Source organism: Tachyglossus aculeatus, chromosome 20 (genome assembly GCF_015852505.1).
Source record: "Tachyglossus aculeatus isolate mTacAcu1 chromosome 20, mTacAcu1.pri, whole genome shotgun sequence".
NCBI classification, from domain to species: domain Eukaryota; kingdom Metazoa; phylum Chordata; class Mammalia; order Monotremata; family Tachyglossidae; genus Tachyglossus; species Tachyglossus aculeatus.
In genome coordinates, this window is record NC_052085.1 from 32,819,067 (window position 1) to 32,833,621 (window position 14,555).

Genomic DNA, 14,555 nt, shown 5'->3' on the forward strand with positions numbered 1-14,555 from the left:
GCGGGAGATGAAGGGTGGGCACCTGGAGGGTGAAACTGCAGACGGGAAGCGGCTGTCCCCTCCCCACCCTGTCCCCTCGTTAGGCTTTAAGCTCCTGCTGGCACTGCAGGCACCCCGCTGCTTAGTAGGGTGCCCTGGCCGGCGGAGAGGCTGTCACTCCCAGGGTGGATGGTGCAGGCTGCTCAGGGCTGATCTGGCTCTGTCTCCCTCCAGGCAGAGGGAAGGGCTGGGTTGGCTGTTCGGTCCTCAGCCCCCCAAGAAGGTTGTGACGAGGGCCAGGGTTCAGCTTTATTGGGGGGCTGGGGGATGCTGCTCGGAGGCCGGGAGAGGAGGAAGGGGAAGATGAAAGGAAGTAGAGGAAAATGGAAGGGCCTGGGGCCAGAGTAGGGATGGAAGGCTCAGCTGAGGAGGGATGGCGGGAGGGGGCCGTGGGAGATGAGGATGAGGGAACAGTGAATGGGCAGGGGGAGCGGCGGGGGGGGGAAGCTAGGGGCAGCCAGCTCTCAGCAGGGGGCCACGGAGGCAGTGCGGGCAGCCATGATGGCACGTTTCAGCTGCTCGTAGGTGACAAACATGACCACGTTCCAGGAGCCAAGACGGAGGAAGGAGGGCATGAACCTGGAAACAGAGAGGAAATGGGTACCCGCTCACCTCCCACCAGGTGGCCCTGGGCACAGCCAGAGGTGGGCCCTCCCGCCCTCCCTCCCTCCTTCCTTCCCCTGCCCTGAACACAGCCCTGAGTCGGGGGAAGGGGGCAGGGGCAAGGCCAGGGAGCACCACGGCCCCAGGTTGCCGGGGCCGACGTCCTCACCCCTTGTAGAAGGCCCGGGGCCCTTCCTTCCGCAGCATGGTGAGGGCGCAGTGCACGGCGCCGCCGTACCGGCCCGAGGCCGAGTTCATATATCTCGTCTTGACCACGTCCACGGGGGAAGCAATGATGGTGGTGCAGAAGCCGGCCCCGAAGGCAGAGGTCAGGTGGCAGGGAAGGTCATCTAGGGTAAGGGGAAAGGAGACGTGAGCCTTCCCCTCGCCCTCCAACTGGCGGACACCCGCCCAAACCCGTTATATCGTCTGGGAGACCGAGGTCGCACGTGGGGGGAAGGGGGACAGCTAAATCTGAGCCTCCCAATTCCCCATGGAGCCGCTGGCTCTGCTCCCGGTCTCGAGTCCCTACATTCTTCCTGTTGGACAGGTGGGAACCGTCTCTATGTGTTGCCAACTGTACTTCCCAAGCGCTTAGTACAGTGCTCTGCACACAGTAAAATGAATGAATGAATGAATGGGGACCCCCGTCGGCCCCTCCCCACTCACCCGTCATGAGGCCGGCATTCAGAAGGGCATCCTTGATGAGGTCGTAGGTCACCAACTCAGCACAGTTGACGATGGCGTTCCGGGCGACGTTGGGTGATGTCCCTGTGCCACAGAGGCCCCCCACGAACAAGTGGACGGGGGGTGGGGGCGGGAGGAGCAGAGAGGGGACGAATAGTGGTTATCACGTTTGCCTGAAATGCGAAAGGTCCCCCGGCCCTCTAGAATGTAAGCTCCTTGTGGGAAGGGAACTGTCTCCCCACACTTGTATTCTCCCAAGTGCTTAGTACGGTGCCGTGCACACCGTAAGCAATTAATAAACACCGTCGATGGATCGACCCTCCCGAGGCCCAGGAGAGCACGTGGCGGGCGCAGCCACCGCCCACCTTTCCAGAGGCCCCGTAGGCCCTCTTCCCGGGCGATGGTCTTGTAGGCGTCCACGGTGCCCTGGTAGCGCCGGCTGCCAGCCGCCCGAGCCTGAGCCTGGAAGCGCACCTTCACCACGTCCGTGGGCTGCGCCACGCCGACGGCCAGCGCCCCCGTGGTGCAGCCCGCCAGGAGCCGACTCCCGACGCCCGCGTCTGCGCGCAGAGGGGGGGAGGAAGGGTCGGGCTGCCCGCCGGGCCCTGCCGGGCTCTGTCCCGCCGCCCGGGGGGAGGGGGGGAGGCCGCCTGCCCGCCAGCTGTCCTGTGCCTGATTCTCCCCCTGCCCCGGTGTCTCCGGCCGTGCTCACGGGGGTCGGCCCGCCCCTCGCCACCACCACGCGGCTCCGGGCTCCGGGCCCCCGCTCGGCACTCGGCGCTCACGCTCAGAGCCCTTGGTGTAGAACTGCTTGACCGAGTCGTAGAGGCCGATGCGGACAGAGGCGAAGCTCATCTGGCGCTGGAGGCCGGCCGCCAGCCCGCTGTACAGGCTGCCCGGGCCCTCGGTCCTTGCCATGGTCAGGATGGTGCCCAGGACGCCCCGATACCGTGGGCCAGCGGGGATCCGCGAGGGACCCTGGCTCTCCCCTTGGACCTGTCGGGCCAGATGTGACGCTGAGAGGTGCGCCGCCGGGGAATCGGCCTCAGCCCACCTCCCCACCGAGGACTCCCTGGACCAGGTGAGAACCCCCCTCCCCCGCCCCGCTCCCAAGCTCTCTGGGGCACAGGATTCCCGCCCAGGTCGCAGCAGGGAGTTTGGAAACCGGACCGGGACTAGTCCAGTCTCCCCAGCCAGCGTCCGCAGCAGCCGCGGCCTGCCCCGCGGACCCAGCTCCCTGCCGCCACGGCTCCTCATCCCCCAGCCCTTCGGGGACCCCAGCATCCCACAGACAGAGTGCATATCCCGCTCCTCCAGCAAGTGCTGGCTGGGCGCAGTGTGGGGGAGTAGGGGGGCGTGGATGGGAGAGGGGCACGGGCAGGGCACCCGAGGAGGCGGCTTGGAAGCAGGAGGCTTGAGATCCCCTTACCTGCAGCCGAACCTTGGCCGTGTCCAGGGGGAAGGTGATGAGGTCGGCGATGCAGGCGGCCGTGCCAGCCGACAGGAACTTGACCGTGGCCGTCGGGGGCACATCTGTGGGCTTGAAGCCGACCATGCTGCGGGCGGGTGGATGGGCGGCCCCCGGATGCGGATGCCCCGGTGAAGGTGCCCAAGTCGAGCGAGACGAACTCTGCCTGAGTCTGGAAATGGCAGACAGATCAATCGGGCTCAGCCTCCCCTAGGCCACCTGGTCCCGGGGGCCAGGAGAAGCCCCGGTCGTGGGCGTGGAAGGGCCGACGGTCCGCAGGCCCTTCACTGAGCCGGACGCTGCGCTCCGGAGAAGCCCTCGTCTTCCCTCACGTCTTTGAAGGCGGGAAGCCGAGGAGCCGGGCAGGGGCATCTGCCCCGGCCCAGCTCTCTCCACATTGCCACAGAGCAGCCAGGCAAGTAGGCACCAGCCCCGGGAGGGCGGCCACGGGCACCGCGTGTGTGCTGATTGTGTCCGTGACTCGGCGCCCGGTGGTCACCCAGATCTCTTGCCCTAGGGCAGGTGATCCAGTCTCCCTGCGTCCCGTCTCTACAGATGGGATAACAGGTCCCTCGGTCCTCACACTGTCTGGCTGAGTTCTGAGCCCAGTCCTCCCACCAGGCTGCTGTGGGAGCTGGGACAAACGGTTCTCCTTCTCTGAGCCTTACTCATTTCCACAACCGGTTCCCCTTGCCCCACCCCCCCGGGGGCAGTAGAATGGCACACTGTGCTACTGTGCTCCCCAACTGCTATAGCAAAGCTAACTCCTCTCCTTGCCAGAACCTGGCACTCCAAAGGAAGGAGGGGAGGGTGGGGGATGCCGGGAAGCCCACAGGCGGGCTCCAGGGCTATGGGGGCTGGGGCTCGGTGGTGCCTGGCGCTAGGCAGGGGAGGAAGTGGCCGGGCCCCACACGGATGTGGGTTGGGCTGGGCCGGCCCGGGTTGTGCACAAACACCGAGGCTGGGAAGCACAGTGGCTCACGGGACCTCAGCCCTACCCCCACCCCAGGAGCCGAACAAGGCTCAAGCTGGACCTTTAGGAAGGGGTGGGGAAAGTGAAACAGGCCCCATCCTGTGCTGCAAGCCCAGCCCGAGGTCTGGCCGAGAGTAGGAACTGTCTGCCTGCCCCGGCCCCTCCGCAGCCTCCCAGCCCCCTGCCTCTGCCCCCCTGCAGCTTCCTGGCTCAGGGTGGAGGCCCCCAAGTCCAGGGAGGCAGTGGTGGCCCAGTGGGGTGCCTCTAGAACTGTGGATGGTGGTCTGCAGTGTAGGGTTGTCATGGACGACCTGGGGCAGCAACCCTTGGGAGGAGAGGGGGGGACAGAGGCCCCAATTCCAAAGGTGGTGAGACACCCACTCACTCACCCACTCTTCCCACCTCCAAGCTTGACCCAGAAGCCCACGAAGCTATCGGTGGCTACGGTGGGAAAAGCAATCAATTCTTTCCACTTTACAGATGAGAAAACTGAGGCTGCTCTCCCCACCACCTGCCCCAGGGTCCAGACGGGGCGAACAGGGCTCCTTCAAGTGGGATGGTCCCAGCTGTGGCAAGCCCAGCCCAACCTGCACTCCCAAGCTCCCTCTGCTTTCTGCCAGGAAGGGCCGGGGAGCGAGCCCCTCTGCCCCGGCCCTGCAGTGTCCCAGGAGGGGACGGGGAGTAAGTCCGTACCCCTGCTTGCTGTTGTGTCGGCTACACCTGTCCCCACCCCACCCCCACCCAGGCCCCTCCACGCCCAGAAAATAGGCCATTAAGAGCTTCTCTGGGCAGCAGAGCGTCATTGGACAATGACGAGGAGAGTCATCGCCCACCCCGCTGCATCCCGAGGGACCCTAAATTCGGACCTTCTAAATGCACTCTGTGGAGAACTCACTTCTCTAAGCTGGTTTAGGGTCTAACCGCGGCCTGACGGTTCACAGATCACTGCACTGACAGACCCCCCCCCATTTCCCCTACCTAGTGTTAAGGGAGTCAGCCGACAGGATAATAATAATAATAGCATTTATTAAGCGCTTACTATGTGCAAAGCACTGTTCTAAGCGCTAGGGAGGTTACAAGGTGATCAGGTTGTCCCACGGGGGGCTCACAATCTTCATCCCCATTTTACAGATGAGGTAACTGAGGCCCAGAGAAGTGAAGTGACTTGCCCAAAGTCACACAGCTGACTAGTGGTGGAGCCGGGATTTGAACCCGTGACCTCTGACTCCAAAGCCCGGGCTCTTTCCACTGAGCCACGCTGCTTCTCCGATGGGGGGAGGGCAAAGAGAGGGGTTGGGGGTCTCCAAGGAGGGGTCAGCCGCCCAACCCCCTCAGCTCGGGGCTCTCCGAAGAGGACTATGCCAAAGATCTGAACTAGGGTTCGAGGCAGCTTGGCTCAATTAGAGCCCTGAACTGGGGGGAGGGAGAGGGAAGGGAAATTCAAACCATTTCCCTCCCTGTTGGCAACTCCAGAAAGAGATGGCTGGGAAACTCAACCTTCTGCTCAAAAAGAGTTTTTGGATTTCCCAGCTCCTCCTGATTGGGCTGTTTTCCCTTTCCCTCTCAACTTTAAGCTCTTCGTGGGCAGGGAATACATCCACCAATTCTGTTGTATTCTCCCTGAGCACTTAGTGCTCAATAAATACCACTGATTGACAGCACCAAAGGTATCCAAAAGTGGAAAGTAAATTCCCGCAAGTGTGCTCCTGCAGGCACGACGTGACCTTGTCCGCACTAGGCCCCCAGGCTCTGACGTTCATGGAGACCCTGTGCTAGGACCGGCGGCTTCTCGGACATTCCCGGCCCAGTGCTCTTACCCTGGTGCAGCGGGCCCCCGCTGGCTGGCTGGCTGGCTGGCTGGCTGGCTGGCTGGGTGGCTGGGTGGGCGGGCAGAGATATCAGGCTTCTCTAAAAGTGTCTCTTTCCTGGAAACTGCTTCCGGCAAGCATGGCCCATTTCCCTTGGTTTTCCATAGAAAACTGTGTAGAAGCCGGGCACAGAATGATCATAATCCGGGTGCTGTGGGGTGAGGGAAGGGAAGAGAGAAAGAGGACAAGATAGGACGGGTTACTGCAGGGGCACCGGGGCCCTTCTCTCTCTCCTTCCCGCCATCCCCCCACCCCACCCGGCAATTCGGCATCTTGACCCAAGGCATTCATTCTTTCATTCATTCAATCTTATTTATCGAACGCCTACTGTGTGCGGAGCACTGTACTAAGCGCTTGGAAAGTACAATTCAGCAAGAGAGACAGTCCCTGCCCGCAACGGGCTCACAGTCTAGAGCCGGGGAGACAGGCATCGAAACAAGTAAACAGGCATCAATAGCATCAATGTAAATAAATAGAATTATAGATCTACATACATAAAAACATTTCCCAGAGCCAACCCTTCCTCTCCATCCCAAAGTCCACCACCTCGTTCCAGGCGCTTGTCATGGCCCAACTAGAGTATCGCATCAGCCTGTGAGCTGTGAGCTGTTAGACTGTGAGCCCACTGTTGGGTAGGGACTTTCTCTATATGTTGCCAATTTGTACTTCCCAAGCGCTTAGTACAGTGCTCTGCACATAGTAAGCACTCAATAAATACGATTGATGATGATGATAAAAACCAGTAAACGGGCCTTAATATAAATAGAATTATAGATATGTACATATGTCTATATAGTGCTCTGCACACAGAAGCGCTCAATAAATACGATTGAATGAATGAATGTTGTGGGGTGGGGAGGGGGGTAGAGCAAAAAGACTGAGTTGGGGCGACGGGGAGGGGAGGGGGAACAGAGCTGAGCCCACCAGGAGTCCCGGACCACCATGGGCCCGCCTGGCTGATTGGTTTCACTGTAGGGCGTTCTGGGGGAGCGAGTGGAGAGATCCCCTTCCACCCTCCCCCCAACTTCATAGCTGTTCACCATCTTCACTGAAAAACGAAGCCACTCCAATGCCCAGCCCTGTCACACTGCAGCACTGAGCACCCCGGTTCTTGGTCGGGGCACCGAACCGGAGCCTGGGGGTGGGTTAGGGCGGAGAAGGGGAAGGCCGGATGAGGAGAGGCCGGGGTCCTTGGTGCCACTCGGGGCTGGCCTGGCAGCTCGGGGCCAGGGTGGGGCAGACTTAATAATAATAATGGCATTTATTAACCGCTTACTATGTGCAAAGCACCGTTCTAAGCGCTGGGGAGGTTACAAGGTGATCCCACATGGGGCTCACAGTCTTCATCCCCATTTTCCAGATGAGGGAACTGAGGCCCAGAGAAGTGAAGTGACTTCACACAGTCACAAAGTCACACAGCCGACAGTTGGCGGAGCCGGGATTCGAACCCCTGACCTCTGACTCCAAAGCCCGGGCTCTTTCCACTGGGCCACGCTGCTTCTCCACGGGAGCCGCTCCCTGGGGCCGGCAGGCCCTGCAGCGGGCCCACAGAGGTTATAACGTGTGGGTGTGCCAACATTGACAGGAAAAGGCTCTCCCACCGGACGCCGTTCCCGGGGTCTGAGCGGGCAAAGGATGAGCCTCTCACTGCCCTCGGCCCGGAACTCCGAATCCTCCAGCCGAGGCTGGCCGAGGCCAAGGACCCTCCCTCAGCCCCCCTGCACTTATGTCCACATCCGTCATTATTTATATTCGTGTCTGTCTCCCCATCTAGACTATAAGCTCACTGTGGACAGGGAATGTTTCTACCAACTCTGCTACTAAGCTCCCAAGTGCTTCCAAGCTACCTCTCTTCCTCCCTTCAATCAATCAATCAATCAATCGTATTTATTGAGCGCTGTACTAAGCGCTTGGGAAGTACAAGTTGGCAACATATAGAGACAGTCCCTACCCAACAGTGGGCTCACAGTCTAGAAGCCCTACTGAGAGCTCACCTCTTCCAGGAGGCCTTCCCAGGCTGAGCCCCCTCCTTCTTGTCCCCCTCCTCCCCCTCCCCCCAACTTTACCTCCTTCCCCTCCCCACAGCACCTGCATATGTGTATATATGTTTGCACATATTTATTACTCTATTTATTTTACTTGTATATATTTATTCTATTTATTTTATTTTGTTAATATGTTTTGTCGTCTGTCTCCCCCTTCTAGACTGTGAGCCCGCTGTTGGGTAGGGACCGTCTCTAGATGTCGCCAACTTGTACTTCCCAAGCGCTTAGTACAGTGCTCTGCACACAGTAAGCGCTCAATGAATACGATTGAATGAATAAATGAATGAATGAAAGAGCCCACCGCTGACGCTGCTTGCCCAGGCTGGGAGGAAGGAGGGGCTGAGGGGAAGGAGGGAGGGAGAGGAAGGAACGAGTCACAGTCACGCTAGTAGCCGGTGCTTACCCCTACCCCAACCCCCTCCAGCCCCTGGAAACACACAATAACAACCATCCACACACTTTGCGTTCACCCTCACATCCAGACACACACCACACACACACGCGTGCACACACAGTCACCCCATCACTCCCCGATTGGGTCACACACTGACATACACACAGGGAGTATCATTTCCCCTCCTACATACACACACAATGTCATCCGCTCTCTCTCTCTCTCTCTCTCTCTCTCTCTCTCTCTCACACACACACACACACACAATGTCATCCGTTCTCTCTCTCTCACACACAATGTCATCCGCTCTCTCTCTCTCTCTCTCTCTCTCACACACACACACACACACAATGTCATCCGTTCTCTCACACACAAACACACACACACCACACACACACTGAGCAGCGAGGCTCAGTAGAAAGAGCCCGGGCTTTGGAGTCATCATCATCATCATCACCAATCGTATTTATTGAGCGCTTACTATGTGCAGAGCACTGTATTAAGCGATTGGGAAGTACAAATTGGCAACATCTAGAGACAGTCCCTACCCAACAGTGGGCTCCCAGTCTAAAAGGGGGAGACAGAGAACAAAACCAAACATACTAACAAAATAAAATAAATAGCCAGAGGTCCTGGGTTCAAATCCAGGCTCCGCCAGTTGTCAGCTGGGTGACTGTGGGCAAGTCACTTCACTTCTCTGGGCCTCAGTTACCCCATCTGTCAAATGGGGATGAAGACTGGGAGCCCCCCGTGGGACAACCTGATCACCTTGTAACCTCCCCAGCGCTTACAACAGTGCTTTGCACATAGTAAGCGCTTAATAAATGCCACCATTATTATGATTATTATTCTTATTGTTACTCACCGGGCGGCGGGGCGAACAGGGGGCAGGGCAGCGGGCACAAAGGGCAGAGAAGCACAGGAGGATGGGCGAGCGAGCCAGGACTGGCACTGCCGGGACTGGCGGGCGACTCAAGGGGGGTGGAAGGGCCCGGAGCGGCCCCTTTTATAGCAAGCCTTACAGGAGGGCGGGCAGGGCCGGGCCACACCCCGAGAAAACCTCCCCCGTGGCCTTCACCCCTCTTTTTTTCTGAGGCGGGGCCGGGGATTCATTCTTTTTCATCCAATCGTATTTACTGAGCGCCCAATGTCTGCAGAGCACTTTTCTTCGCGCTTGGGAGAGTATTGAAGTAGTGCGGCTCAGTGGAAAAACCTCCCCCGTGGGCTTCACCCCTCTTTTTTTCTGAAGCGGGGTCGGGGATTCATTCTTTTTCATCCAATCGTATTTATTGTATTCATTTCTAGACGGTGAGCCCACTGTTGGGTAGGGACTGTCTCTGTGTGTTGCCAACTTGTACTTCCCAAGCGCTTAGCACGGTGCTCTGCACATAGTAGGCGCTCAATAAATATGATTGATTGATTGATTGAGCGCCCAATGTCTGCAGAGCACTGTTCTTCGAGCTTGGGAGAGTATTGAAGTAGTGTGGCTCAGTGGACAAACCTTCCCCGTGGGCTTCACCCCTCTTTCTTTCTGAGGCGGGGCCGGGGATTCATTCTTTTTCATCCAATCGTGTTTACTGAGCGCCCAATGTCTGCAGAGCACTGTTCTTCTTCGCGCTTGGGAGAGTATTGAAGTAGTGCGGCTCAGTGGAAAAACCTCCCCCCTGGGCTTCACCCCTCTTTTACTGCGGCGGGGTCGGGGATTCATTCTTTTTCATCCAATCGTATTTACTGAGCGCCCAATGTCTGCAGAGCACTTTTCTTCGCGCTTGGGAGAGTATTGAAGTAGTGTGGCTCAGTGGAAAAACCTCCCCCGTGGGCTTCACCCCTCTTTTTTTCTGAAGCGGGGTCGGGGATTCATTCTTTTTCATCCAATCGTATTTATTGTATTCATTTCTAGACGGTGAGCCCACTGTTGGGTAGGGACTGTCTCTGTATGTTGCCAACTTGTCCCAAGCGCTTAGCACGGTGCTCTGCACATAGTAAGCGCTCAATAAATATGATTGATTGATTGATTGATTGAGCGCCCAATGTCTGCAGAGCACTGTTCTTCGAGCTTGGGAGAGTATTGAAGTAGTGTGGCTCAGTGGACAAACCTTCCCCGTGGGCTTCACCCCTCTTTTTTTCTGAGGCGGGGCCGGGGATTCATTCTTTTTCATCCAATCGTATTTACTGAGCGCCCAATGTCTGCAGAGCACTGTTCTTCTTCGCGCTTGGGAGAGTATTGAAGTAGTGCGGCTCAGTGGAAAAACCTCCCCCCTGGGCTTCACCCCTCTTTTACTGCGGCGGGGTCGGGGATTCATTCTTTTTCATCCAATCGTATTTACTGAGCGCCCAATGTCTGCAGAGCACTTTTCTTCGCGCTTGGGAGAGTATTGAAGTAGTGTGGCTCAGTGGAAAAACCTCCCCCGTGGGCTTCACCCCTCTTTTTTTCTGAAGCGGGGTCGGGGATTCATTCTTTTTCATCCAATCGTATTTATTGTATTCATTTCTAGACGGTGAGCCCACTGTTGGGTAGGGACTGTCTCTGTATGTTGCCAACTTGTCCCAAGCGCTTAGCACGGTGCTCTGCACATAGTAAGCGCTCAATAAATATGATTGATTGATTGATTGATTGAGCGCCCAATGTCTGCAGAGCACTGTTCTTCGAGCTTGGGAGAGTATTGAAGTAGTGTGGCTCAGTGGACAAACCTTCCCCGTGGGCTTCACCCCTCTTTTTTTCTGAGGCGGGGCCGGGGATTCATTCTTTTTCATCCAATCGTATTTACTGAGCGCCCAATGTCTGCAGAGCACTGTTCTTCTTCGCGCTTGGGAGAGTATTGAAGTAGTGCGGCTCAGTGGAAAAACCTCCCCCCTGGGCTTCACCCCTCTTTTACTGCGGCGGGGTCGGGGATTCATTCTTTTTCATCCAATCGTATTTACTGAGCGCCCAATGTCTGCAGAGCACTTTTCTTCGCGCTTGGGAGAGTATTGAAGTAGTGTGGCTCAGTGGAAAAACCTCCCCCGTGGGCTTCACCCCTCTTTTTTTCTGAAGCGGGGTCGGGGATTCATTCTTTTTCATCCAATCGTATTTATTGTATTCATTTCTAGACGGTGAGCCCACTGTTGGGTAGGGACTGTCTCTGTATGTTGCCAACTTGTCCCAAGCGCTTAGCACGGTGCTCTGCACATAGTAAGCGCTCAATAAATATGATTGATTGATTGATTGATTGAGCGCCCAATGTCTGCAGAGCACTGTTCTTCGAGCTTGGGAGAGTATTGAAGTAGTGTGGCTCAGTGGACAAACCTTCCCCGTGGGCTTCACCCCTCTTTTTTTCTGAGGCGGGGCCGGGGATTCATTCTTTTTCATCCAATCGTATTTACTGAGCGCCCAATGTCTGCAGAGCACTGTTCTTCTTCGCGCTTGGGAGAGTATTGAAGTAGTGCGGCTCAGTGGAAAAACCTCCCCCCTGGGCTTCACCCCTCTTTTACTGCGGCGGGGTCGGGGATTCATTCTTTTTCATCCAATCGTATTTACTGAGCGCCCAATGTCTGCAGAGCACTTTTCTTCGCGCTTGGGAGAGTATTGAAGTAGTGTGGCTCAGTGGAAAAACCTCCCCCCTGGGCTTCACCCCTCTTTTTTTCTGAGGCGGGGCCGGGGATTCATTCTTTTTCATCCAATCGTATTTATTGTATTCATTTCTAGACGGTGAGCCCACTGTTGGGTAGGGACTGTCTCTGTATGTTGCCAACTTGTACTTCCCAAGCGCTTAGCACGGTGCTCTGCACATAGTAAGCGCTCAATAAATATGATTGATTGATTGATTGATTGAGCGCCCAATGTCTGCAGAGCACTGTTCTTCGAGCTTGGGAGAGTATTGAAGTAGTGTGGCTCAGTGGACAAACCTTCCCCGTGGGCTTCACCCCTCTTTTTTTCTGAGGCGGGGTCGGGGATTCATTCTTTTTCATCCAATCGTATTTACTGAGCGCCCAATGTCTGCAGAGCACTGTTCTTCTTCGCGCTTGGGAGAGTATTGAAGTAGTGCGGCTCAGTGGAAAAACCTCCCCCCTGGGCTTCACCCCTCTTTTACTGCGGCGGGGTCGGGGATTCATTCTTTTTCATCCAATCGTATTTACTGAGCGCCCAATGTCTGCAGAGCACTGTTCTCCGCGCTTGGGAGAGTACTGAAGTAGTGCGGCTCAGTGGAAAAACCTCCCCCGTGGGCTTCACCCCTCTTTTTTTCTGCGGCGGGGCCGGGGATTCATTCTTTTTCATCCAATCGTATTTATTGTATTCATTTCTAGACTGTGAGCCCACTGTTGGGTAGGGACTGTCTCTATATGTTGCCAATTTGTACTTCCCAAGCGCTTAGCACAGTGCTCTGCACATTGTAAGCGCTCAATAAATACGATTGATTGATTGATTGATTGATTGAGCGCCCAATGTCTGCAGAGCACTTTTCTTCGCGCTTGGGAGAGTACTGAAGTAGTGTGGTTCAGTGGAAAAACCTCCCCCTTGGCCTTCACCCCTCTTTTACTGCGGCGGGGTCGGGGATTCATTCTTTTTCATCCAGTCGTTTTTACTGAGCGCCCAACGTCTGCAGAGCACTTTTCTTCGCGCTTGGGAGAGTATTGAAGTAGTGTGGCTCAGTGGAAAAACCTCCCCCGTGGGCTTCACCTCCCTTTTACTCATCATCATCATCAATCGTATTTATTGAGCGCTTACTATGTGCAGAGCACTGTAGTAAGCGCTTGGGAAGTACAAATTGGCAACATATAGAGACAGTCCCTACCCAACAGTGGGCTCACAGTCTAAAAGGGGGAGACAGAGAACAAAACCAAATATACTAACAAAATAAAATAAATAGAATAGATATGTACAAGTAAAATAAATAAATAAATAGAGTAATAAATATGTACAAACATATATACACATATACAGGTATATACATATATACATATATTTACTGCGGCGGGGCCGGGGATTAATTCTTTTTCATTCAATCGTATTTACTGAGCGCCCAATGTCTGCAGAGCACTGTTCTTCTCCGCGCTTGGGAGAGTATTGAAGTAGTGTGGCTCAGTGGAAAAACCTGCCCCGTGGGCTTCACCCCTCTTTTTTTCTGCGGCGGGGCCGGGGATTCATTCTTTTTCATCCAATCGTATTTATTGTATTCATTTCTAGACGGTGAGCCCACTGTTGGGTAGGGACTGTCTCTACATGTTGCCAACTTGTACTTCCCAAGCGCTTAGCACGGTGCTCTGCACACAGTAAGCGCTCAATAAATACGATTGATTGATTGAGCACCCAATGTCTGCAGAGCACTGTTCTTCTTCGTGCTTGGGAGAGTATTGAAGTAGTGTGGCTCAGTGGAAAAACCTCCCCCGTGGGCTTCACCCCTCTTTTACTGCGGCGGGGCCGGGGATTCATTCTTTTTCATCCATTGGTATTTATTGAGCGCCCAATGTCTGCAGAGCACTGTTCTTCGAGCTTGGGAGAGTATTGAAGTAGTGTGGCTCAGTGGAAAGAGCCCGGCCTTGGGAGTCAGAGGTCATCAGTTCGACTCCTGCCTCTGCCACTTGTCAGCTGTGTGACATTATTACTCTATTTATTTTACTTGTACATATTTATTCTATTTATTTTATTTTGTCAATATGTTTTGTTGTCTGCCTCCCCTTCTAGCTGTGTGACTTTGGGCAAGTCACTTAACTTCTCTGGGCCTCATTCATTCATTCATTCAATCGCATCAGTGACCTCATCTGTAAAATGGGGATTAAGACTGTGAGCCCCCGTGGGACAACCTGATCACCTTGTAACTTCTCCAGCGCTGAGAACAGTGCTTTGCACATAGTAAGCGCTTAATAAATGCCATTATTATTATTATTCTAGAGCTCACCTCCTCCAGGAGGCCTTCCCAGACTGAGCCCCCTCCTTCTTATCCCCCTCCCGCCTTACCTCCTTCCCCTCCTCACAGCACCTGTATATATGTATATATGTTTGTACCTATTTATTACTCTATTTATTTTATTTGTACATATTGATTCTATTTATTTTATTTTGTTAATACGTTTTGTTTTGTTCTCTGCCTCCCCCTTCTAGACTGTGAACCCGCTGTTGGGTAGGGACCGTTTCTATATGTTGCCAACTTGTACTTTGCTACTTGTCAGCTGGGTGACGTTATTACTCTATTTATTTTACTTGTACGTATTTATTCTATTTATTTTATTTTGTCAATACGTTTTGTTTTGTTCTCTGCCTCCCCCTTCTAGACTGTGAACCCGCTGTTGGGTAGGGACCGTCTCTATATGTTGCCGACTTGTACTTCCCAAGCGCTTAGTACAGTGCTCTGCACACAGTAAGCGCTCAATAAATACAACTGAATGAATGAATGAAAGCCACTTTACTTCTCTGTGCCTCAGTTACCTCATCTGCAAAATGGGGATTAAAAGTGTGAGCTCCACGTGGGGCAATCTCATCACCTTGTATCCCCCAGCCCTT

At 55.0% G+C, this 14,555-nt stretch overlaps 1 protein-coding gene across 1 annotated transcript; it reads right to left on the reverse strand.

Moving 5' to 3' along the window:
* Window positions 1-276: 276 nt before the first annotated feature.
* On the reverse strand, window positions 277-9,042 carry UCP2 (uncoupling protein 2). The gene is made up of 8 exons (XM_038761689.1): window positions 8,943-9,042; window positions 5,588-5,789; window positions 2,759-2,969; window positions 2,115-2,325; window positions 1,695-1,889; window positions 1,312-1,413; window positions 812-992; window positions 277-618 (listed from the first exon to the last, which is right to left on the reverse strand). The coding sequence occupies exons 3-8, from the start codon at window positions 2,882-2,884 to the stop codon at window positions 504-506; spliced, it is 930 nt and encodes a 309-aa protein (XP_038617617.1). The 5' UTR covers window positions 2,885-2,969; window positions 5,588-5,789; window positions 8,943-9,042; the 3' UTR covers window positions 277-503.
* Between the last annotated feature and the right edge of the window lie 5,513 nt (window positions 9,043-14,555).

What these genes read in the sequence shown, in the direction of transcription:
- UCP2 (XM_038761689.1), bottom strand. Translation starts at nt 2,884, where the DNA reads ATGGTCGGCTTCAAGCCCACAGATGTGCCCCCGACGGCCACGGTCAAG. An exon ending in CGGCCAAGGTTCGGCTGCAG is followed by an intron (nt 2,326 to 2,758) that starts GTAAGGGGATCT and finishes CTGGCCCGACAG; the next exon opens with GTCCAAGGGGAGAGCCAGGG. An exon ending in GAATGCCGGCCTCATGACGG is followed by an intron (nt 993 to 1,311) that starts GTGAGTGGGGAG and finishes CCCTTACCCTAG; the next exon opens with ATGACCTTCCCTGCCACCTG.